This window comes from Salvelinus fontinalis, chromosome 20 (genome assembly GCF_029448725.1).
Source record: "Salvelinus fontinalis isolate EN_2023a chromosome 20, ASM2944872v1, whole genome shotgun sequence".
NCBI classification, from domain to species: domain Eukaryota; kingdom Metazoa; phylum Chordata; class Actinopteri; order Salmoniformes; family Salmonidae; genus Salvelinus; species Salvelinus fontinalis.
In genome coordinates, this window is record NC_074684.1 from 23,689,916 (window position 1) to 23,712,908 (window position 22,993).

At 43.6% G+C, this 22,993-nt stretch overlaps 3 protein-coding genes across 6 annotated transcripts in view; 2 read left to right on the forward strand and 1 right to left on the reverse strand.

Moving 5' to 3' along the window:
- The window catches only part of LOC129817548 (monocarboxylate transporter 10-like), a 68,613-nt gene extending 55,587 nt beyond the window's left edge, over positions 1-13,026 (forward strand). The window contains exons 4-6 of the mRNA XM_055872925.1: positions 7,980-8,123; positions 8,434-8,662; positions 9,799-13,026. Of these exons, the coding sequence (XP_055728900.1) occupies positions 7,980-8,123; positions 8,434-8,662; positions 9,799-10,037 (612 nt within the window). The 3' untranslated portion in view covers positions 10,038-13,026. The remainder of the gene's footprint in view (positions 1-7,979; positions 8,124-8,433; positions 8,663-9,798) is intronic.
- A 3,006-nt stretch (positions 13,027-16,032) lies between these two features.
- Positions 16,033-21,913, forward strand: LOC129817550 (sodium-dependent glucose transporter 1-like). 3 transcript variants are annotated; one of them, XM_055872930.1, is made up of 5 exons: positions 16,033-16,577; positions 17,717-17,885; positions 19,098-19,214; positions 19,328-20,439; positions 20,555-20,743. In XM_055872930.1, exons 1-5 carry the CDS (start codon positions 16,290-16,292, stop codon positions 20,651-20,653), a joined length of 1,785 nt encoding a protein of 594 aa, XP_055728905.1. In that variant the 5' UTR covers positions 16,033-16,289; the 3' UTR covers positions 20,654-20,743. The 3 variants fall into 3 exon arrangements, with proteins under 3 accessions (XP_055728905.1, XP_055728906.1, XP_055728904.1); XM_055872931.1 differs by having other exon boundaries at positions 20,576-20,743; XM_055872929.1 differs by having other exon boundaries at positions 19,328-21,913.
- Positions 21,908-22,993, reverse strand: part of LOC129817549 (DNA polymerase zeta catalytic subunit-like) — a 98,817-nt gene continuing 97,731 nt past the window's right edge. For both annotated transcript variants that reach the window (XM_055872926.1, XM_055872927.1), the window contains one exon: positions 21,908-22,941. In XM_055872926.1, the coding sequence (XP_055728901.1) occupies positions 22,801-22,941 (141 nt within the window). In that variant the 3' untranslated portion in view covers positions 21,908-22,800. The remainder of the gene's footprint in view (positions 22,942-22,993) is intronic.

Sequence of the window (22,993 nt, forward strand, 5' to 3'; positions counted from 1 at the left end):
ATTTTTACACGCTACGCTCTTCAGCACTCGGCAGTCCCGTTCTGTGAGCTTGTGTGGCCTACTACTTTGTGGCTGAGCCGTTGTTGCTCCTAGATGTTTCCACTTCACAATAACAGCACTTACAGTTGACCGGGGCAGCTCTAGCGGGGCAGAAATGTGACGAACTGACCTGTTGGAAAGGTGGCATCCTATGACGGTGCCGCGTTGAAAGTCACTGAGCTCTTCAGGAAGGCCATTCTACTGCCAATGTTTGTCTATGGAGATTGGCTGTCTGCTCGATTTTATACACCTGTCAGCAACGGGTGTGGCTGAAATGGCCTAATCCACTAATTTGAAGGGGTGTCCACATACTTTTGTGTGTGTGTGTATATATATATATTATATATACACACACACACACCAGCCACCAATTGTGCAAGTTCTCCCACTTAAAAAGATGAGAGAGGCCTGTAATTTTCATCATAGGTACACTTCAACTATGACAGACAAAATGAGAAAAAAAATTCCAGAAAATCACATTGTAGGATTTTTAATAAATTTATTTGCAAATTATGGTGGAAAATAAGTAGTTGGTCAATAACTAAAGTTTATCTCAATACTTTGTTATATACCCTTTGTTGGCAATGACAGAGGTCAAACGTTTTCTGTAAGTCTTCACAAGATTTTCACACACTGTTGCTGGTATTTTGGCCCATTCCTCCATGCAGATCTCCTCTAGAGCAGTGATGTTTTGGGGCTGTTGCTGGGCAACACGGATTTTCAACTCCCTCCAAAGATCTTCTATGGGGTTGAGATCTGGAGACTGGCTAGGCCACTCCAGGACCTTGAAATGCTTCTTACGAAGCCACTCCTTCGTTGCCCGGGCGGTGTGTTTGGGATCATTGTCATGCTGAAAGACCCAGCCACGGTTCATCTTCAATGCCCTTGCTGATGGAAGGAGGTTTTCACTCAAAATCTCACGATACATGGCCCCATTCATTCTTTCCTTTACACGGATCAGTCGTCCTGGTCCCTTTGCAGAAAAACAGCCCCAAAGCATGATGTTTCCACCCCCATGCTTCACAGTAGGTATGGTGTTCTTTGGATGCAACTCAGCATTCTTTGTCCTCCAAACACGACGAGTTGAGTTTTTACCAAAAAGTTATATTTTGGTTTCATCTGACCATATGACATTTTCCCAATCTTCTTCTGGATCATCCAAATGCTCTCTAGCAAACTTCAGATGGGCCTGGACATGTACTGTCTTAAGCAGGGGGACACGTCTGGCACTGCAGGATTTGAGTCCCTGGTGGCGTAGTGTGTTAATGATGGTAGGCTTTGTTACTTTGGTCCCAGCTCTCTGAAGGTCATTCACTAGGTCCCCCCTTGTGGTTCTGGGATTTTTGCTCACCGTTCTTGTGATCATTTTGACCCCACGGGGTGAGATCTTGCGTGGAGCCCCAGATCGAGGGAGATTATCAGTGGTCTTGTATGTCTTCCATTTCCTAATAATTGCTCCCACAGTTGATTTCTTCAAACCAAGCTGCTTACCTATTGCAGATTCAGTCTTCCCAGCCTGGTGCAGGTCTACAATTTTGTTTCTGGTGTCCTTTGACAGCTCTTTGGTATTGGCCATAGTGGAGTTTGGAGTGTGACTGTTTGAGGTTGTGGACAGGTGTCTTTTATACTGATAACAAGTTCAAACAGGTGTCATTAATACAGGTAACGAGTGGAGGACAGAGGAGCCTCTTAAAGAAGAAGTTACAGGTCTGTGAGAGCCAGAAATCTTGCTTGTTTGTAGGTGACCAAATACTTATTTTCCACCATAATTTGCAAATAAATTCATTAAAAATCCTACAATGTGATTTTCTGGATTTTTTTTTCTCATTTTGTCTGTCATAGTTGAAGTGTACCTATGATGAAAATTACAGGCCTCTCTCATCTTTTTAAGTGGGAGAACTTGCACAATTGGTGGCTGACTAAATACTTTTTTGCCCCACTGTATATATATATACACTGCTCAAAAAAATAAAGGGAACACTAAAATAACACATCCTAGATCTGAATGAAATATTCTTATTAAATACTTTTTTCTTTACATAGTTGAATGTGCTGACAACAAAATCACACAAAAATGATTAATGGAAATCAAATTTATCAACCCATGGAGGTCTGGATTTGGAGTCACACTCAAAATTAAAGTGGAAAACCACACTACAGGCTGATCCAACTTTGATGTAATGTCCTTAAAACAAGTCAAAATGAGGCTCAGTAGTGTGTGGCCTCCACGTGCCTGTATGACCTCCCTACAACGCCTGGGCATGCTCCTGATGAGGTGGCAGATGGTCTCCTGAGGGATCTCCTCCCAGACCTGGACTAAAGCATCCGCCAACTCCTGGACAGTCTGTGGTGCAACGTGGTGTTGGTGGATGGAGCGAGACATGATGTCCCAGATGTGCTCAATTGGATTCAGGTCTGGGGAACGGGCGGGCCAGTCCATAGCATCAATGCCTTCCTCTTGCAGGAACTGCTGACACACTCCAGCCACATGAGGTCTAGCATTGTCTTGCATTAGGAGGAACCCAGGGCCAACCGCACCAGCATATGGTCTCACAAGGGGTCTGTGGATCTCATCTCGGTACCTAATGGCAGTCAGGCTACCTCTGGCGAGCACATGGAGGGCTGTGCGGCCCCCCAAAGAAATGCCACCCCACACCATGACTGACCCACCGCCAAACCGGGTCATGCTGGAGGATGTTGCAGGCAGCAGAACGTTCTCCACGGCGTCTCCAGACCCTGTCACGTCTGTCACGTGCTCAGTGTGAACCTGCTTTCATCTGTGAAGAGCACAGGGCGCCAGTGACGAATTTGCCAATCTTGGTGTTCTCTGGCAAATGCCAAACGTCCTGCACGGTGTTGGGCTGTAAGCACAACCCCCACCTGTGGACGTCGGGCCCTCAAACCACCCTCATGGAGTCTGTTTCTGACCGTTTGAGCAGACACATGCACATTTGTGGCCTGCTGGAGGTCATTTTGCAGGGCTCTGGCAGTGCTCCTCCTGCTCCTCCTTGCACAAAGGCGGAGGTAGCGGTCCTGCTGCTGGGTTGTTGCCCTCCTACGGCCTCCTCCACGTCTCCTGATGTACTGGCCTGTCTCCTGGTAGCGCCTCCATGCTCTGGACACTACGCTGACAGACACAGCAAACCTTCTTGCCACAGCTCGCATTGATGTGCCATCCTGGATGAGCTGCACTACCTGAGCAACTTGTGTGGGTTGTAGACTCCGTCTCATGCTACCACTAGAGTGAAAGCACCGCCAGCATTCAAAAGTGACCAAAACATCAGCCAGGAAGCATAGGAACTGAGAAGTGGTCTGTGGTCACCACCTGCAGAACCACTCCTTTATTGGGGGTGTCTTGCTAATTGCCTATAATTTCCACCTGTTGTCTATTCCATTTGCACAACAGCATGTGAAATTTATTGTCAATCAGTGTTGCTTCCTACGTGGACAGTTTGATTTCACAGAAGTGTGATTGACTTGGAGTTACATTGTGTTGTTTAAGTGTTCCCTTTATTTTTTTGAGCAGTGTATATATATATATATATAATAGGATGACCACTGGTTGGTGTTGGTTTTGGGTTCTGTACTAAGTAAAGTGTAGATGGATGACCCAGCAATGTTTAAGGCCCAGGTTCTGCTGGGTAGTATAAAGGACAAACAGCAGGCCTGGCATCTGAGCCAGCAGGGAGTGGGACACCCTGTGGACTGGAGGAATGTTGTCTGTGGGCTTTAGAACTATAGCCCCGCGAAACCAGACTGACCACTGAGCTTACGTTTTGTTTCACTTGATACGTGAAGTGAAACAGAATGTGAGCTCGCAAGATCAGGCTGGCTTAATGAGACTACTAGGTTATACCATGGATTATAAAAATTGGCACAGAAAATAGTAGACATTTGGGCAGCACAAATTATTCCGCTAAAAGGTCACTAGTATGTGTCTGTGCCATCTTCATAGCTGATAAATTCAGACTGTCAATCTACCTGACCAGATGTACAGGTAACTGACAAAATAATGGAAACGCTTGAGTAAATGAGGTATACAAAGTGTATTGAAAGCAGGTGCTTCCACACAGGTGTGGTTACTTAAGGAATGAACATCCCATCATGCTTAGGGTCATATACAAATGCTGGGTAGGCCATTATTTTGGCTACCATGGCTATTCCCTCATAGGATGACAATGCCCCCATCTACAGGGTACGAGTGGTCAATGGTTTGATGAGCATGAAAACGATGTAAACCATATGCCATGGCTGTCTTAGTCACCAGATCTCAACCCAATTGAATGCTTATGGGAGATTCTGGAATGGCGCCTGAGCTTTTTCCATCAACAAAACACCAAATGATAGAATTTCTCGTGGAAGAATGGTGTCACATCCCTCCGATAGAGTTCCAGAATCTATGCCAACGTGCATTGAAGCTGTTCTCTGTAGTGGTGGCCCAACACCCTTTTAAGCCACTTTATGCAGGAGTTTCCTTTATTTTGGCAGTTACATGTAGGCTATCATGTGACTTAGGGTGCTAGCCCAGGCTGAGAATGCCCTGTCACCCCGTGCACATTCCGATTGGAACGTAATTCTCTTGTTATGCACTTTTCTCTCTACGCATATTCTGACCTTGCTATTCACCCACTATTTAGTTTTTTAAATTTTAAGAACAAATTCTTATTTACAATGATGGCCTACCTCAGCCAAACCCTCCCCTAACCCTGACGACGCTGGGCCAATTGTGCACCGCCCTATGGGACTCCCGATCACGGCCGGTTGTGATACAGCCCTGGATCGAACCAGGGTCTGTAGTGACGTCTTAGACCACTGCGCCACTTGGGGGTGGAGATTTTTAAAATGAAGGTGTGTCTACAGCTACGCTATACAAACCTCGACTTAATTCCACCACCTTTACGCATGATGAATAAGGTGGGACAACCTGTCGGGTTCAAGTGGAACAACAACTTCATTTTTTTCTGTAGAAATAACGCTCATTCTCCATGCACTGATTTACACATTGATCAAATCTAGGTCAATTAGTATGCTGTTTGGTTAAGGAGATGTGTAAATATGAATGACAATTGTTCAAGATCAATGTTACCTTATGATCTCTGGAGACAAATCATATGGCAGCAAACTAAAGCATATCAACATATCACCTTTTCCACAGGGCAGTTTATGAAATGCCGGCCTTATAACCTGCGATGAAATTTGGAGACCCAAGCTATACACACTTCTGTAGCCATGCACAAATGACAGTATAGCGCCAAACTTACCAAGTTGATTTATGATTTCTAGAATCTTTTAATTATATTCCCAGACTTTTCACTGTATTTTTTTTAACAATTTGTATTGTGTTAAATATTAGCCACTATCAGTAGCCACCTTCAGTTATACCCAAATAGGCTACATTAATAACTCTTACTTTTGCTTCCTTACATTTTGAATCATTCCATGACATGGTTAGTGTACCTTTCGTCTGTCACGTTGGTGTGGTTGTTCCTGAGGATCGCTAGCAATAGTGGATCATATTTGGGACATGCTATCATTTGGGACATGTAGCCTATTTGAATCATTATGGAACACATACCATACGTAGCAGTTTAAAAGTGAGAGGCTGGCGCATGATTTATAGGGCTACTGTTCAACCCCTATTGAACACTTCTCACCTTCCAATATTTCAGGGATTGAATAACTGAATATGGCAACTTTCAGGATGAATCAAACCGCTGTATTTTTTTATTCACCAATATAGTGCGTAAAGGCTCTCAACCCTGTTTTTTATTATTCATAAATATTTTCCTAACACTACATTTTAGTATTTTTAAATGGACAAATTGGCACTGAAAAGGAGATGAATATGCACGTTTACATGGATCCCTAATATTCTGAACCATTTTCTACATATAGTCTAGTGAGTCTGTCAAATTCTAATTAAAGGTACACCAAATTTAAAGGGATGGCCTTAGATAAATGTACTGATAAACCTAACCCTAATTGTGACCCTAAAATATAATTTTCCTTGTGGGGAGCAGGGAAATGTCCCCACTTTGTTTTAATAGGTTAGTAAGGATAGTAAAACCAAAAAAACACACACAGACACACCTACTCTGATGGTAGAGGTTTTGGGGTCAGAGTTCCCTTTTATGTTTTTATTACTGTTCTTTATCATATGGTTAATAAGATGATCCTCTGCCGGCAGTAAACCATTTGAATAAGTGTGTTGTTGGATGAGGAGTTCACACAGAGTTCTCTGCACATTTATGCATCTCCTACTGCATTATTTATTGTACAGTTTGTCTGATACTGTAAATTAGAGGAAGCCAAGATTCTTTAGAACCTACTGTGGAAGCTCAAATTCCTTAAACTAGTCAAGATACATGGGATAAATATGAGCTCTCCTTATTGGCCTACTCCATTGTGGTGTTTATGACTGGTAAGGAAAGCACAGGACACGCCTTGAACATGTAACCTCCATTTCCATAACATAGCATAGGCCCACAGGGAACACAATGCCGGCCATAATCCTGACTTCACCGCTGCTCTGTCAAAGAGAGAGAGAGTGCATCCTGGGCCCATATGGTGTTACTCTGAAAGGTCATGTCCCCAGGGGGGCGACTGGCTGGATGAGGTGTGTGTCACAGCTGCTCTCATTTAAGACTACACCGTGATGGGAGCATCAATATACGCACACACACCATGTAACCTGGCCCTACCCTGCCTAGGTTCAACCCCAGCCCCATGGAGTATGTGGAGGAAACCCCTTGGAGCCAATAAAGCAGGAAACCAATGAATAGAGAATTTGTTGTTGCATAATGACAGTTAAATCATCCGTGTGTGTGTGGTGGATGAGGGTCAGGGAGGTGGATGAGGGTCAGGGAGGTGGATGAGGGTCAGGGAGGTGGATGAGGGTCAGGGAGGTGGATGAGGGTCAGGGAGGTGGATGAGGGTCAGGGAGGTGGATGAGGGTCAGGGAGGTGGATGAGGGTCAGGGAGGTGGATGAGGGTCAGGGAGGTGGATGAGGGTCAGGGAGGTGGAATAGAGGCTCAGGGAGGTGGAATAGAGGCTCAGGGAGGTGGGATAGAGGCTCAGGGAGGTGGGATAGAGGCTCAGGGAGGTGGAATAGAGGCTCAGGGAGGTGGAATAGAGGCTCAGGGAGGTGGAATAGAGGCTCAGGGAGGTGGAATAGAGGCTCAGGGAGGTGGAATAGAGGCTCAGGGAGGTGGAATAGAGGCTCTGTGACTGGGAGGCAGCAGTAGGAAGGGGTTTTGATGGAGTCTTTGGAGGCTGTAGCTACTGGCGGGGCTCCAGGTACCGGGCCGGGCATCCCTGCCTCCCGGGCAGCTTCCCCAGCTCTGGGGCTCACAGATTGGTGCTCCTGGGTAGAAGGGACCGTCAGCGGCCTTGAACAACCAACATCTGGACTGCATTTCACATGCTCTGATATGCTATGACCGCAACTATGCATTCCCAGATTTTTGTGATAGTACTCTCGCTTTTCCTGTGAATTGAGCAGAATGATTTTCAGGGCTGCTGTAAATATTATATAGGGGTCTGATATGTATAACTGTGGAGATGGGGGTGGGTTTTATTTGCTTCTATGAATGGTGCGCCCCCCCAGGTGTAGAGCAGGGGGTGGGACCCTCTCTGGGGCATGAGTGAAAACACCTGCTGTGTAGCTGTCTTAGACTGGTGCCAACTCATACGATTCAAAATGTATACACTTACACAAACACACATGTAGATCCCCAATGAATCATGCACATACAGTGCTAAGACATTCTTCCATATGCTTCCCTTTTCATCACCCCATCCCTCCAATGACATCTATAAACAAAGCATCTATAATTATTTTGTCAGTTTTCCACTCGACGTACCATTTGATTGGTCAGCTGTGTTCTGATGTTACTGAGCGCTGATTTAAGTGGTTGTGTCCTCTGCGTCTGTCCCACAGATGAAGCACGTGGAGGAGCGCTTCGGAAAAGACGCCAACAAGGAGGTTCTGCTCATGTGCATCGGCGTCACGTCTGGCGTGGGCCGCCTCATCTTCGGCCAGGTGGCTGACTACGTACATGGAGTCAACAAGGTCTACCTACAGGTAACACCTACTATTCTTGAGATCCTACACAGGCCAGACTATGACTAGGCCGAAGTCTCAAGTGTGCCCTATTCCTCATATAACTGTCGTGCACTACTTTTGGCCAGACGACACTCTGTACCCTCCTATAGTCTACTATATGTGGAATTGAGGGTGTCAGGGTGTCATTTGAAATGCATCTCCAACCTCATGACATAACCATTACTGTAATCAGTTGTTGCAATGATTGATGTAAAGATGCAATGCTGCTGTGCCCTCCGAACACATGACACAGAGGAATCATCATTTACATCCCCTCCTGTCCCCCCAGGTGTCTTCATTCATGGTCATCGGCGTGATGTCCATGATGATTCCTCTGTGTCATGTGTTCGGAGGGCTGATCGCTGTGTGTCTGCTCATGGGCCTGTTTGACGGCTGTTTCATCTGCATCATGGCCCCCATCGCCTTCGAGCTGGTGGGCTCCCAGAACGTGTCCCAGGCCATCGGCTTCCTGCTGGGCATGATGTCTGTGCCCATGACCGTGGGCCCTCCTATTGCAGGTATAGTACAGTGGACAAGCCAGGCTGCATCCCAATGCTCCGCCCTTCTCCCGTCATAGATTTAACAATGATGGATGCTACCTCCAGTGCTTAAACCAATCCAATGCACACTTTAGGAGAAGTCTGGAGGGGAAAAAATGATTTGTTTTGAATTGGGATGCAGCCCCAGTCTCTGTAGAATCATGACGACATTCTGCTGGGGACAATAGGACATTCTGTTGCTGCAAGATCAATTATACAGCCACACGGTTAGTTTGCGCTGTTTGGTGGTTTAAAAGATATTAACATTTAGCTTGATGTAAAACGCTGATGCATTTCTCCCTGGAGTATGAGTTTGATATGAGTTGTTTTTCTATAAACTGCTGCCACTTGGTGTTTATCTGTGGACCTGTGAAAGTAAGGTGTTACATTCATACTCCACCAAACATAGAGGTACATAAATACATCTATTCAGAACATGGCAACTTCACACGTTCTACAAAGTTGATATGAGTAGAGACATTATGTCATGAATATGATACATGTGTAAGAAATTCTATACCCTGTGGAAAATGTATGTAAATTCCACCACTGGAATGTTCAGTGCACAGCCGTCCATTCATGATAAGCTCTTTCTAACTTGGATGTCATTCATATCCACATGAGTCATGTGCAACCTGTTTACACTGTACTACAGACAAAGCATCTGTTTTTCTCAGAAATAGACTGGCATTCCAGGGAGAGAGAAGGAAACTAAGGGAAAGTCAGGAAGTCATGCAACTCAGTGTTGCCAAGGGACGGGAAACAACCACAAGGGGCGACGAACAGAGGGGGCTTATTGGCTCTGACCCTAATCCAGTCAGTCTTCACTGGACAGTAATAATCAGCAATGTTTGTATTACAAGAGTGGGTTTGGACACACTACTTAGTATCACTCAGTCCCAGCACAGATAAGCCTGCCTTTGTTTTATATCCGAGAGGACCAAATAAGGTTCACTGTGGTTTGACGTTACAGGGTTATGCCCTCAGGACTGGGGGGTTCAGGGGTGCTGCTGCTGAACTTTGTACATCGTTTTGTTGAGGCCAGTTTTTAGGACACTACATGAGTCATGATGAGCGACTCCCAGATGTTGATTTTTCTCTTTCTCTCTCTCCAGGGTTCCTCAGGGACAGGCTGGGGAGCTACGACGTGGCCTTCTATTTGGCTGGTATCCCTCCCATCGTTGGTGGGGCCGTGCTGTGTCTGATCCCTTGGGTGGAGGCTAGACGTATCAAGAGAGAGCAAGAGGCAGCCAAGGATGGCACCCAGGAGCAGATGCTGGAGTTCAAGGGGAACAGTGGGGGTCAGGGAGATGCCCTAGCAGCGAAGACCGCCGACCCCAAATCTGTCATCTAAGTTTGTCATCCAAAACACACTCAAAACAAAGAGATACATCCAGACATACACAGTTCATACTCACTTGCACACACACTTGGGACTGCTGATTATTATATATTTTTTAATGATACAAGTATAGACGAAATATGTATTGACTTGTGGTGTATGTGTAAACAATATTTTAATGGCTGCTTTTGCCAGAGAATGTGGGGAAAATTCTGAAGTAATAATACATTGAACATGAATGTGATCTTGAAGAGCTATGCATCAGATTGTTGTTTTCCATCAATCTTCCAGCTGTTGAATTAACTTAAAGGTTTAAATGGAGAAATCTCACATTTTATATTTCTTACAAGGGAACACGTGCATTACTTGGGTGCTTTTTGAAGGCTGCAAGCACTTATTTGCATAAGAATAGCATTGGCCAGTCTCGCTAGCAAATTCTCCCGTTTTCAATGTGCATTCTTTAAGGGCATTGATGATCATTCTTTTCATTGAGTAGAAATGTCCAATACAAGCTTGAATATAGATTTTAGGCTTTCAGAGTTTTAAAAAGATAAACACAAACTAGATTTATTGGGTTTGTTTTTAAAACTATATTTCCAATCAACACTGGGGACATAATTGACCATATATGGTCAAAGAAACGGTATCTATTGTTTCTCAAATGACCCCAATCATCTCATAAGTAAGTTGGTGTTGCTTGTCTTGACTACAGTATAACAAAGATACAAAAAGTATACTGGTGAGTAGATTTAACCAGGAAAAATTAAGTCAACCTTTTTCTGTTTATTTGTGTTTTTTTTTATACTCTCTTAAAATATGGCAAGATTGTGAATGTGTGTGGAATTAGTGAGTTATATTTTTGAAGTATGACCTGAGTGTACAATATCACTTCAAAGAAGTACTGTATGCGATACTGGGTGGGGAGGTTGTAGGATTTACCATTTACCATTACCACCTCAAGGGAGCAGCTTAAAGCACAATTAAAGCGTCCCCCCCATGAGATATGAACTGTCATCGTCGTCATCTCTAGGCTGCAGTAGTCTGGACCTGAAATAGGCCTTGACTTTACCTGAGACTGTATTCAGTCGTTATGATCTCTGATACAGTTTAGCTTATTTTGCCCGGCGTACAAAGTGCCTAAAAATCCTTTTCAGTGTTTCTACATCAGAACCACCATTGTCATTTCAGTGTACATAGTTTTTAGCCAGCACAAAACAGGATCCTAAAACTAAACGTCTGCTTGTCTGACTATGCAAAGTGAGCGAAGGATGAATGTCAATGTTGATTTGTAGGGAGTAATTTACATGAAACGTGGATTAATTAATATTATGAATTCATTTTTATTGTTGAAGTTGAGTATTTTATCCCACACATATAGTAAACCAATGTTATACTTTCAGCATATCTTCTAATTATAGTAGGCTCACTCGCTCCACCATATTTCAAATGTCATTTGAGATGCGAGCACCATTAGTCAATGGTTAACTTGACTCAATGTAACTCTGTGCTCAGTTTAACCTTTTATTAGAAAAAGTATTTGTTTTAACGATCATATTTTTCATATTTGTATTTTTTTTTTTCTAGAATTTGTTTAGTGGCTGATGTCATGCCATAATTGATGGGTGTTGGCCTTTCTCATTATTTGATGTATTGAAGGCCAAATGGTCCACCATTTTATTTTGAATTGATTCTTCTGCTTGTGGCCTTGAAATGTAAAGAAAAGAAAATGGCTGATTTGTCTACGGCCAACTCTGTTTACCAAAGCACCACCCTCAGGATAGTTTGTTAGGCTTTTCAAACATTTTATCACCCTCCTGCAATTCAACAATCATTGATAATTATAAAGATTGCCCTTGGAGAACTTGAGAACCCACAACTTTTACAGTGAAGGATTTTGAATCGACAATCCCTTGACCACTAAGCACGCAGAAAAGTCATAATTTATCAAAATCCATACTATCCAGCTTTGTGGGTCATTGGTTTCTCCAAGGCAAGACTTGTGACACAATCTACCTCTGTCATGCAAATTTCTGGTATTTTGTCCTGACAGGCTGGAGGTTCAAATGATTACAAAACTGGCAACGTTTCCCTTCCCCGCCACTGTCCTTTTTTATTATCCAAACATAAGGAGAGAGACCGTGTAAAAGAGTATTTCAGCTTCCTAGACGTAATTGTTTCCTCAGAAAGGGTGTGTTGCTGCCTATCTGTACCACAGAACAGGGTTTGTGTCTGAGAAGTACAGTACTTTGTGACCTGGGAAATGCTAATAAATCTCTCATTCTGAGAAGAAAAGTTTCTATCTTGAACTTCAATCTTGCTTTGGGAATTTGCTCTTTTTTTTAAGCTTTGAATTTCCACATTTTAAATGTTTTGCTGTTAATGTCAAAGTTAAATAATAGCCTTGTTACAAGGAATGTTGGAGATGTTTAGTTTTTCTAACCAGAGAATACCTTTCTAATAGGGCATTTCTCATTATATATAATTAGTTTTATATTTTATGTTTATGGTAATTTCAGTGTTATATATTTTTCTACATCATAGATGCACAGTTGCGCAATTCACCAACGAAAGCCTCAGGTAATTTCTCAAGTAATGGAAATTCCTGAAATTGTACCTCCCAGAGGTTTACTTTGCCATAAACCATAATAATCATTTTAGTATCATTATTGATTCTCATACTGAATGAATTCCTTGCCATCCAAAGAAGTTTGTCACTTTTTGGGAATGTCCCGGTATTTAGAGAATATAAAGATAATGTGAAGATGAGTCTATGCATGTTCTATTTTTGTTAAGTGGCTAAAGACCAAATTCAACAGCATATTGTTTGAAATGGTGTAATATGTTTCTACTTACATACTGTATGTAGGTTATATATAGATTTTATAGCAACTCTTTCTGTACACAGTAGTAATTGAGTGTATATTGATGCCTAATAATGCAACTACAGTTCTGTAATGCATACTGTCACAAATAAATATATACTTTTCAGCTTTGACTTTCACCCCATGTTTTCTGCATTGTTCTGTCATTTTCCTGGATCACACATTTCTTTATTATGTACACATTGTGTATTGCTGATCATCCAAATCCCCCATAGCTTTATTTAGTCATTTCAGCATGCTATTGCTTTTCATAAAGTCTTCATGTTTTTTTAATTGCATGATTGTGTGATATGTAAAAAAAAAAAAAAACATTTTAGATACATATTTTTAACAAAGTAATGACTCTGATAAAAAAAAAAAATTTGTTTCTCATTCATCACTCTTTAGTTGCATCATGGTAAAATTATTATAGGTCACACACACAATTTGAGTGTTTCAACGTGTCTGTATAGGGCCTAGTTTATTTATACTTATACACACACCATTCTTCAGGCTCCTACTTTCTAAATGATTAACACCTCCCTAATATTGAGTTGCACCCCCTTTTCCCCTCAGATCAGCCTCAATTCGTGGGGCATGGACTCTACAAGGTGTCAAAAGCGTTCCACATGGCTGCTGGCCCACGTTGACTACACATTTTTTACCTTTATTTAACTAGGCAAGTCAGTTAAGAACAAATTCTTATTTTCAATGACGGCCTAGGAACAGTGCTCAGGGGCAGATCGACAGATTTGTACCTTGTCAGCTCGGGGATTCGAACTTGCAACATCTCGGTTACTAGTCCAACGCTCTAACCACTAGGCTACCCACAATGCTAGCCTAGTGTCACAGATGTGTCAAGTTGGCTGGAGGTCCTTTGGGTGGTGGACCTTTCTTAATACACATGGGAAACTCAGCAGCCTTGCAGTTCTTGACACAATCAAACCAGTGTGCCTGGCATCCACTACCATACCCTGTTCAAAGGCACCTCTACCATACCCTGTTCAAAGGCACCGCTACCATTCCCTGTTCAAAGGCACCGCTACCATTCCCTGTTCAAAGGCACCGCTACCATTCCCTGTTCAAAGGCACCGCTACCATTCCCTGTTCAAAGGCACCGCTACCATTCCCTGTTCAAAGGCACCGCTACCATACCCTGTTCAAAGGCACCGCTACCATTCCCTGTTCAAAGGCACTTTGGGGTATTTTATTGTGTTACTTTTTTATTATGATTTACTTCATTTGGTAAATATTTTCTTAAATCTTTCTTGAACTGCACTGTTGGTTAAGGACTGGTAAGTAAGCATTGTATGGAAAGAGCAGGTGTTCCTAATGTTTTGTACACTTAGTGTATGAAGTAAAGGGTGAATGTATTGTATGCTGTAATCCAATGTCAATATTGGACCACCTTTTAATTTATAGCATTTTTTTTCAAATGTAGACATTTTTACAAGTATAATATACAGTGCTCAAAAAAATAAAGGGAACACTTAAACAACACAATGTAACTCCAAGTCAATCACACTTCTGTGAAATCAAACTGTCCACTTAGGAAGCAACACTGATTGACAATAAATTTCACATGCTGTTGTGCAAATGGAATAGACAAAAGGTGGAAATTATAGGCAATTAGCAAGACACCCCAAAAAAAGGAGTGATTCTGCAGGTGGTGATCACAGACCACTTCTCAGTTCCTATGCTTCCTGGCTGATGTTTTGGTCACTTTTGAATGCTGGCGGTGCTCTCACTCTAGTGGTAGCATGAGACGGAGTCTACAACCCACACAAGTGGCTCAGGTAGTGCAGCTCATCCAGGATGGCACATCAATGCGAGCTGTGGCAAAAAGGTTTGCTGTGTCTGTCAGCGTAGTGTCCAGAGCATGGAGGCGCTACCAGGAGACAGGCCAGTACATCAGGAGATGTGGAGGAGGCCGTAGGAGGGCAACAACCCAGCAGCAGGACCGCTACCTCCGCCTTTGTGCAAGGAGGTGCACTGCCAGCGCCCTACAAAATGACCTCCAGAAGGCCACAAATGTGCATGTGTCTGCTCAAACGGTCAGAAACAGACTCCATGAGGGTGGTATGAGGGCCCGACGTCCACAGGTGGGGGATGTGCTTACAGCCCAACACCGTGCAGGACGTTTGGCATTTGCCAGAGAACACCAAGATTGGCAAATTCGCCACTGGCGCCCTGTGCTCTTCACAGATGAAAGCAGGTTCACACTGAGCACATGAGCACATGTGACAGACGTGACAGAGTCTGGAGACGCCGTGGAGAACGTTCTGCTGCCTGCAACATCCTCCAGCATGACCGGTTTGGCGATGGGTCAGTCATGGTGTAGGGTGGCATTTCTTTGTGGGGCCGCACAGCCCTCCATGTGCTCGCCAGAGGTAGCCTGACTGCCAATAGGTACCGAGATGAGATCCTCAGACCCCTTGTGACACCATATGCTGACACATGCACATTTGTGGCCTGCTGGAGGTCATTTTGCAGGGCTCTGGCAGTGCACCTCCTTGCACAAAGGCGGAGGTAGCGGTCCTGCTGCTGGGTTGTTGCCCTTCTACGGCCTCCTCCACGTCTGCTGATGTACTGGCCTGTCTCCTGGTAGCGCCTCCATGCTCTGGACACTACGCTGACAGACACAGCAAACCTTTTTGCCACAGCTCGCATTGATGTGCCATCCTGGATGAACTGCACTACCTGAGCCACTTGTGTGGGTTGTAGACTCCGTCTCATGCTCCACTAGAGTGAGAGCACCGCCAGCATTCAAAAGTGACCAAAACATCAGCCAGGAAGCATAGGAACTGAGAAGTGGTCTGTGGTCACCACCTGCAGAATCACTCCTTTTTTGGGGGTGTCTTGCTAATTGCCTATAATTTCCACCTTTTGTCTATTCCATTTGCACAACAGCATGTGAAATTTATTGTCAATCAGTGTTGCTTCCTAAGTGGACAGTTTGATTTCACAGAAGTGTGATTGACTTGGAGTTACATTGTGTTGTTTAAGTGTTCCCTTTATTTTTTTGAGCAGTGTATTTTTTTGTAGTCGTGCATGTAAAGCACAGAAGCACAAATATTTATAATGATAAAGAAAACATCTCACATTTCTAGTATGAACGCTAGATGTCGCTGTATTCGTGAATTAATTTAAATCATATGACTAGTACTTCCTGTACGCTGACGTCCATATTAATGTCATACACTTGACATATGGAACCACGGCTTTTAACACCCAGCCAACGTTCTCCATATCCGATTCTTCATGCAATGAATGAATGACTCGCAAATATATCAGCAAGTGTCGTTGAAGGAACGGTAAGTGCGCGCAGTTTGTTTACCAAACGCACTGGCGCAAGCTTGCCAATCAGCAGGATAAAGCGCAGCCATAATTTGACAGCTCGACCATGTCTGCCTCGGCCGCCAGAGATCCTGTTGTGAAAACGAAGCATGTTCGTTTCGCAAGAATGAAGGAGGATGATAATAACGATGACCAAGAAGAACATACTCTGTTTGACAAGAGGAAAGACACAATGCGAGGGGTGAAGAGTGTAATGAAAGGGAGGAAGGAGAGTTCGAATTCGGGGTCCGATGGTGAGGTTGAAATCATCGGTGGAGTTAGCAGCGCCAGCGGTTCTGGAGGCTGCAGCGGCTGGATCATCACCTTGGCGCTCTGTGCATCATTCCTCGGACTGGTAAGAGTGCTTGTTAGGCAAGTAGAAGGGACTGCATTTGACAATTTTGTCAACATCAAGGCCCTGAAATTAGCTACTATATTTCTACCAGAGGTGTATTCATTACGGAAACCGTTTACCGTTTAAAACCCAAACAGAGCAAAACGAGTGTCTGTTGGACAAATGCAGGTACCGGTTGGTTCCTCCCCGTTTTGTCCCGTTTGCTTCCGTTTAAGAAACGTTTTTGGAACATAATGAATACTCCCCTGGTTTATTGCATATTTTGGTTTAAATTGAAATTATTGTTCGGATTTTGTTTCCCTATTCCCATATCTTCGCTAACACTAAATCGCAGGTTGTCTTTAAATGTTTAAAGCTTCATCTTATTGTACATGAGTTTTACAAAGTCAATGTATGTATTCCCATTCAATAAGATTTAGCCTTTCCCAATATGCATTCATTGAGTTAATTATTTCTGTGATTGTGGTTGTTTCAGTGGAGGTAAAATGAGCGTTGTTAGGCCTATATCCTGAATGAGCAGAATTTGCATTTCAGGCCTGTAAAATCAGCCAGGTCACCCGTGATTAAGCCTATGCCAAACCTTAACCCTTGCCTTAACAATTCGGAGTTAATGCCTAAACTCTGGGGCTAAAGAATGCATGTTCGAATACAGTGATAAAGTTGTTTTTGAGATTTTAGTTTAAAGCCTATCCCCAACCTTAACCATTCTGAGTTAACGAAATCTTAAGGTTAGGCATTAATACCTATACTTAACCCTAACCTTAAAAATGTAGATTTAATGCTTACACTTGACCTTGAGCACGTTCGAAATTTGATAAACATGGATAAACATTTAATTCTGACATAAGACAGAGCTAGTTGGCCAAACTGGCTCTTCAACTTCAGAACTTTTACTTCCTGACACCTGTCCAAATGTACAATTTTGAATAACTGTCTTCTTAGAAAGGGACATGAAAACAACATTGTTACTTTCTTTACTTTGGTTGCCACACAAAGTTCAAAATATATGTATCCTACAAAATGATGGGGCACTAGATGCTACCAATGTTTGCCTGAGAACTGCACTAGGGGCAGGGCTGTATCTTACTTATACTTCACAATACTAGTAAGTGTTTTTAAAAATTATTTCTGTGTTCCAGGGGATGAGTATCTCTGTTTTAGGACCCACGTTTCAAGACCTGGCCATCAATGTCAACCAGGACATCAGCAACATCTCCTACATCTTCGTAGGCCGCTCGATGGGTTATATAGGCGGCTCTGTGTTGTCCGGGATTCTCTTTGACTGCATGAACAGCCTTCTTCTGCTGGGTATGTCTAACAGACTCAAATATACTATATCAACTCAAACCACAAATAAATGATGTCCTTTGGCAAAAAAACTCCCATTATATTTAAGCTCCAAGGTTTGTGGTCCCGTATGGCTCAGTTGGTAGGGCATGGTGCTTACAATGCCGCGATTGTTGGTTCGCCAGGGCCACCCATATGAAAAATGTATGCATGCATTATTGTAAGTCACTTTGGATAAAAGCATCTGCCTAGTGGCATTTATTATTATTATAATACCGAACAAAAATATAAACACAACATGTAAATTGTTGGTTTCATGAGCTGAAATAAAAGATCCCAGAAATGTTCCATATACACTTATTTCTACTAAATTCTGTGCACAAATTTGTTTACATCCCTGTTAGTGAGCATTTCTTATTTGCCAAGATTATCCATCCACCTGACAGGTGTTGCATATCAAGGAGCTGTACTGAACAAAAATATAAATGCAACATTCAACAATTTCAAATATTTTACTGAATTACAGTTCATATGAGGAAATCAGTCAATTGAAATAAATTCATTAGGCCCTAATCTATGGATTTCACATGATTGGGCAGTGGTGCAGCCATGGGTGGGCCAATCAGAATGTTTGTTTTCCCCACAAAAGGGCTTTATTACAGACAGAAATACTCCTCAGGGCTGACGTGGTTACACATGTAGACCACGCCAGAATGGTGCACATTGTGCTGGGGACAATACAAGGCCACTCTAAAATGTGCCGTTGTCACACAACACAATGCCACAGATGTCTCAAGTTTTGATTGAGTGTGGAGTTGGCAGCCTGACTGCAGGAATGACCAATAGAGCTGTTTCCAGAGAATTGAATGTTAATTTCGCTACCATAAGCCGCCTCCAATGTCATTAGAAAGAACTTGGCAGTACGTCCAACCGGCCTCAACCGCAGACCATATGCCCAGTCATGAGAGAACCATAAGTTAGGACCTTATACATTTATTTCAATTGACTGATTTCCTTCTATGAACTGTAACTCAGTAAAATCATTGAAATTGTTGCATGTTGCGTTTTGTATTTTTGCTCCATATATATTAGCCTACACAGTATGCACAAAGCCTTTACTGTAAATGCATCACCTATGTTTATCAAAGAATGCTGTAGGTTGTTTTTTGTGGGTGTTCATTGCCTTTTCCCACAGTGCATGGTGCACTGTATAACACTGTATTTTCATCACAGGCCTCTCCATGTTGGTCACAGCGTTTGGGATGTTTGCGATCCCTTTCTGTAAGACAGCCCTTCTCCTCACTGCTCTGATGTCCAGTATTGGAGTTTCTATGGGCTTTTTAGATACAGGTAGGAACAGACAATCTATCTTTAATATAGTAAATGGTTACCTACTTACTGCACAGTACAAGACATGGTCCTTAGTGAATGCCTCTGATGCCGTTTGCTGTCCTCTCTGGCAGGTGGTAACGTCCTGATCTTGCAGACGTGGGGAGATCAGGCTGGCTCGCACTTGCAGGCCTTGCACTTCAGCTTCGCCGCAGGGGCCTTTGTCTCGCCCATCATCGCCAAGCTGCTCTTTGGAACAGACTTGGAGCTGGATGTGGCTACGAACGGTAGCATGGCAGCACCACCGGTAACATCCACCTCCCCGCCTGTCACAAACAATGTGTCCCAAACACAGTCCCCTAATATACCCAAACGCTATGTCCTCAGTAGCAGCACCCTGAAGTCCATGTGGGCCTACATTGTGATCAGTGGTTTCATCCTGTTAATCTCCCTCCTCTTCTTCATCCTCTACGCCCGCCACAGGCCCTCTCAGGGCAGGGCCCAGACCCCCTCAGGGAAGCACCTGGTGTCCAAGCATCACAACGCACTCATCGCCATGCTCTTTGTCTTCTTCTTCTGGTACGTGGGGGCCGAGGTGGCGTACGGCTCCTTTATCTTCACATATGCTAAGGATTATATCCATATGGACGAGGCCCAGGCAGCAGGGCTCAACTCCCTGTTCTGGGGGATGTTCGCTGCCGGCCGGGGCCTGGCCATCTTCTTTGTGTCCTGCATGCACCCAGGCACCATGATCCTACTGAGCCTGGTGGGCTGCACCCTGTCCTCCCTGTTCCTCACCCTCTTCAGCAGTAACAGGGTGGCTCTGTGGATCTGTACTGGTGTCTATGGTGCCTCAATGTCGACCACTTTCCCCAGTGGGATCTCCTGGGTGGAGCAGTACACCACAGTGACAGGGCGCGCGGCGGCGGTTTTCGTGGTGGGGGCGGCCCTGGGGGAGATGGTCCTGCCCGCTCTGATGGGGTTCCTGCTGGGGAGGATCCATGGTCACCCCCTGTTGATGTACCTGACCCTGGCCACCGCCACAATCACCTCCATCCTCTTCCCCTTCATGTTCTGGCTGGCCTCGTCCCCCAGCGGCCCCAGCAGGACACCCCGCATCAGGGGCCGCAAGGAGCCCGACGACAGTGAGTACCGCCAAGGCCTGCTGGACTCAGGAGCCAATGACGAGGAAGAGGAGCAGCAGGAGGATGACGAGGCAGACCAGTGGAATGACGCCGACTTTGAGGTAATCGAGATGGATGACGCCAGCCTTATAAACTCTCCGAATAAAGCATTGTTATCTCATAGTAAAGCGCTCTTGTTATCTCCTAATAAAGCGCTCTCTTTATCTCCTAATAAAGCGTTGTCATCTCCTAACAAAGGGCTCCCACCACCTGATGTTACGGGGACATCAGGCGACATCAGTGCCACATCTGTCCCCTCTACTGCCCAGTCCCTAGAGCCCACAGTTGGGACCTCTTTTTCAGACTCTCCCGCTCTGCTGGGGGACTCACCCGGACAGAAAATGCTGCTTTCCCTGGACCGGGAAAAGAGGGACTAGGGGCTTATCAAACCATATCGCGGAAATTCAGCGTGATTGAAATTTAGAGGCAATGTCCCCGCATTATCAGAGAATACATTCACGGTAAACGCTGCATAAGTCAGCTCTTTTACATTTCTAGTGCGCAATCTGTAACGCTTCAGCGATACAAATTGAAGAGCCCTAAACCTGGGATTCAATCCGATCAGCGGTAAAGACAGGATTCAATCCAATTGCGCTTTGTCCGCAATGGTCCTTTTAAAGGCATTGTTCCCTCGTTCGCGGAGACCGCAATCACAGTAAATGCTGCGTATTTCAGCTAAATCGGAAATTACCTTTTTAATGGCAGTCACGAAGTGCAATCGGAATGAATCACGCCTAGGGGCTCTAGTCTGCGTGTGATGCACCATGAGTGCTGTAAAGACATTACAATAAGTATTTCATATATTAGTATTCTACAAGAGCCATGTCTCCCTCTCGAGAGAAACTTGTTTGTTAATGTCTGGTTGTTTGTCATGTGCTTCTTTAGCTTGTTAACACTCACGTGTAAGGGCTCTATTTAATCTGGATCGCTAAAGCTTTACAGGTTGCGCAATAGAAATGTAAAGGTCAATTCCGATTGTGCCGACATATGCAGCGTTTACCGTGAATGCAGCCTTCGCTTACGCGGGAACATTGCCTTTAAATTTAACGCGATACGGGTTGAATAGAGCCCAAAATGTTTGATACGACAGATCTACAGTGCAATGTGACTAACCCCACAGCTTATGTCTACTACTTTATTTGAGGCTGTGTTTAGGGGGAAACGGTTGCTGGTAATGAATGATAAAAGTAGGAATACTGAAGAATCACCAACGTAACACTGAAAATAGGTTCCTTTAGATATCTTGGATGTCATTTTCTTTGTCATTCATATTTAGTCAAATGTGAATTATCAGCAGTTAAAGGTGGGTATGTTAGCCACCAATGTGGCCTGATAATGAATTATGTTTTTGTCAGACCTTTGAATCAAGTTTGTTTTCCGCAACAAAAAAAATACTTTAGAAAAACATTTAGAAGTGTTGTGCAGTGATCAGTCGTAGTTTTTCATTCAGATGTGTGATCTTTGTGCTAATAACTTGATCAATCTCTGAATTGTTCTATTAAAACAATTAAAATCACAACCATGACAAAATACTAATACATGGAGTTTTATTAAACCAATCTTCAACCTGCACCCACAGCAATGTCCATTAAAAACGAAAAAAAAAATTCCTTCATATTTTTGTTTTTACATTTATACAAATCCACAGATCCTGTGTATAGTTGTTTTGGGAAACAATAGAATCCATCTCGACATGGTTAGATGAAATATGCTGTTAACATGGAGAACGCAGTAAAAAAAAGAAGCTTAAGGAAATAATATACTCTTGCCATAAATTATCAAAATACAGTATTGCAACAGTCCCAGAAGTAAAAACTGAAATTAATACTCCATTTCCTCTTTTGATAGGCATCGGAGTATAAGGATAATGCTTTGCCAAAATGGACATAAATACAATCGAGGCAGAAAAAAAGGTATTACCATGGCACACAAACAGAATGAATAAAAACTAGCTAGTTGATTTGTCCACTGTGATTAGAGCTTTCCTTTTTTAATGCTGATGCACAGAGAGAATTCAGATGGGTAGTGTACAATAACTATTTATAAAATGTTATTTGATATAAAAAGGGAAATTAAGTTAAACAGTGGTTTCTTTAGTCAATCTTCGCATCGTCGGGAGCTCCTTAGGAATACCGTTCAGACTTACAAGTCTTGCATTTACAAATTGCTACAGCGAGTACAGAATAAAACGGTAAGGTCCTCTTCGATCAGAGTCAATGCCATCGTTATGATACAGACGAGATCACCTGAAGAAAAAACATCAGCTTCACGCACAACCAACCAATAGCAGCTAATGAAAACTGAGCGAGTGAGAACAAATCAAAGCACCTTTTAAAGGAAAAGACAAGGAAACACTGAGCTGGATGAGACCGCGTTGGTTTAGCACCAGAATAGCAGAGCAGTAGGCCAGGACGTGTTCAGAATCAGAACTGCTCCAGGAGCTGCCGGAGGTAGGGCACCTTGGAGAGCTGTCTGTTGATCCGGGACAGCTTGTAGAGCACAGGACAGTCCAGAGACACACACAGAACCTGCCGCTCCACACTGCCACTACAGTTCCTACAGATCTGGACCAATGGAAAACAGGAGGCTGGTTAATGGAGTTTAAACACTAATGAA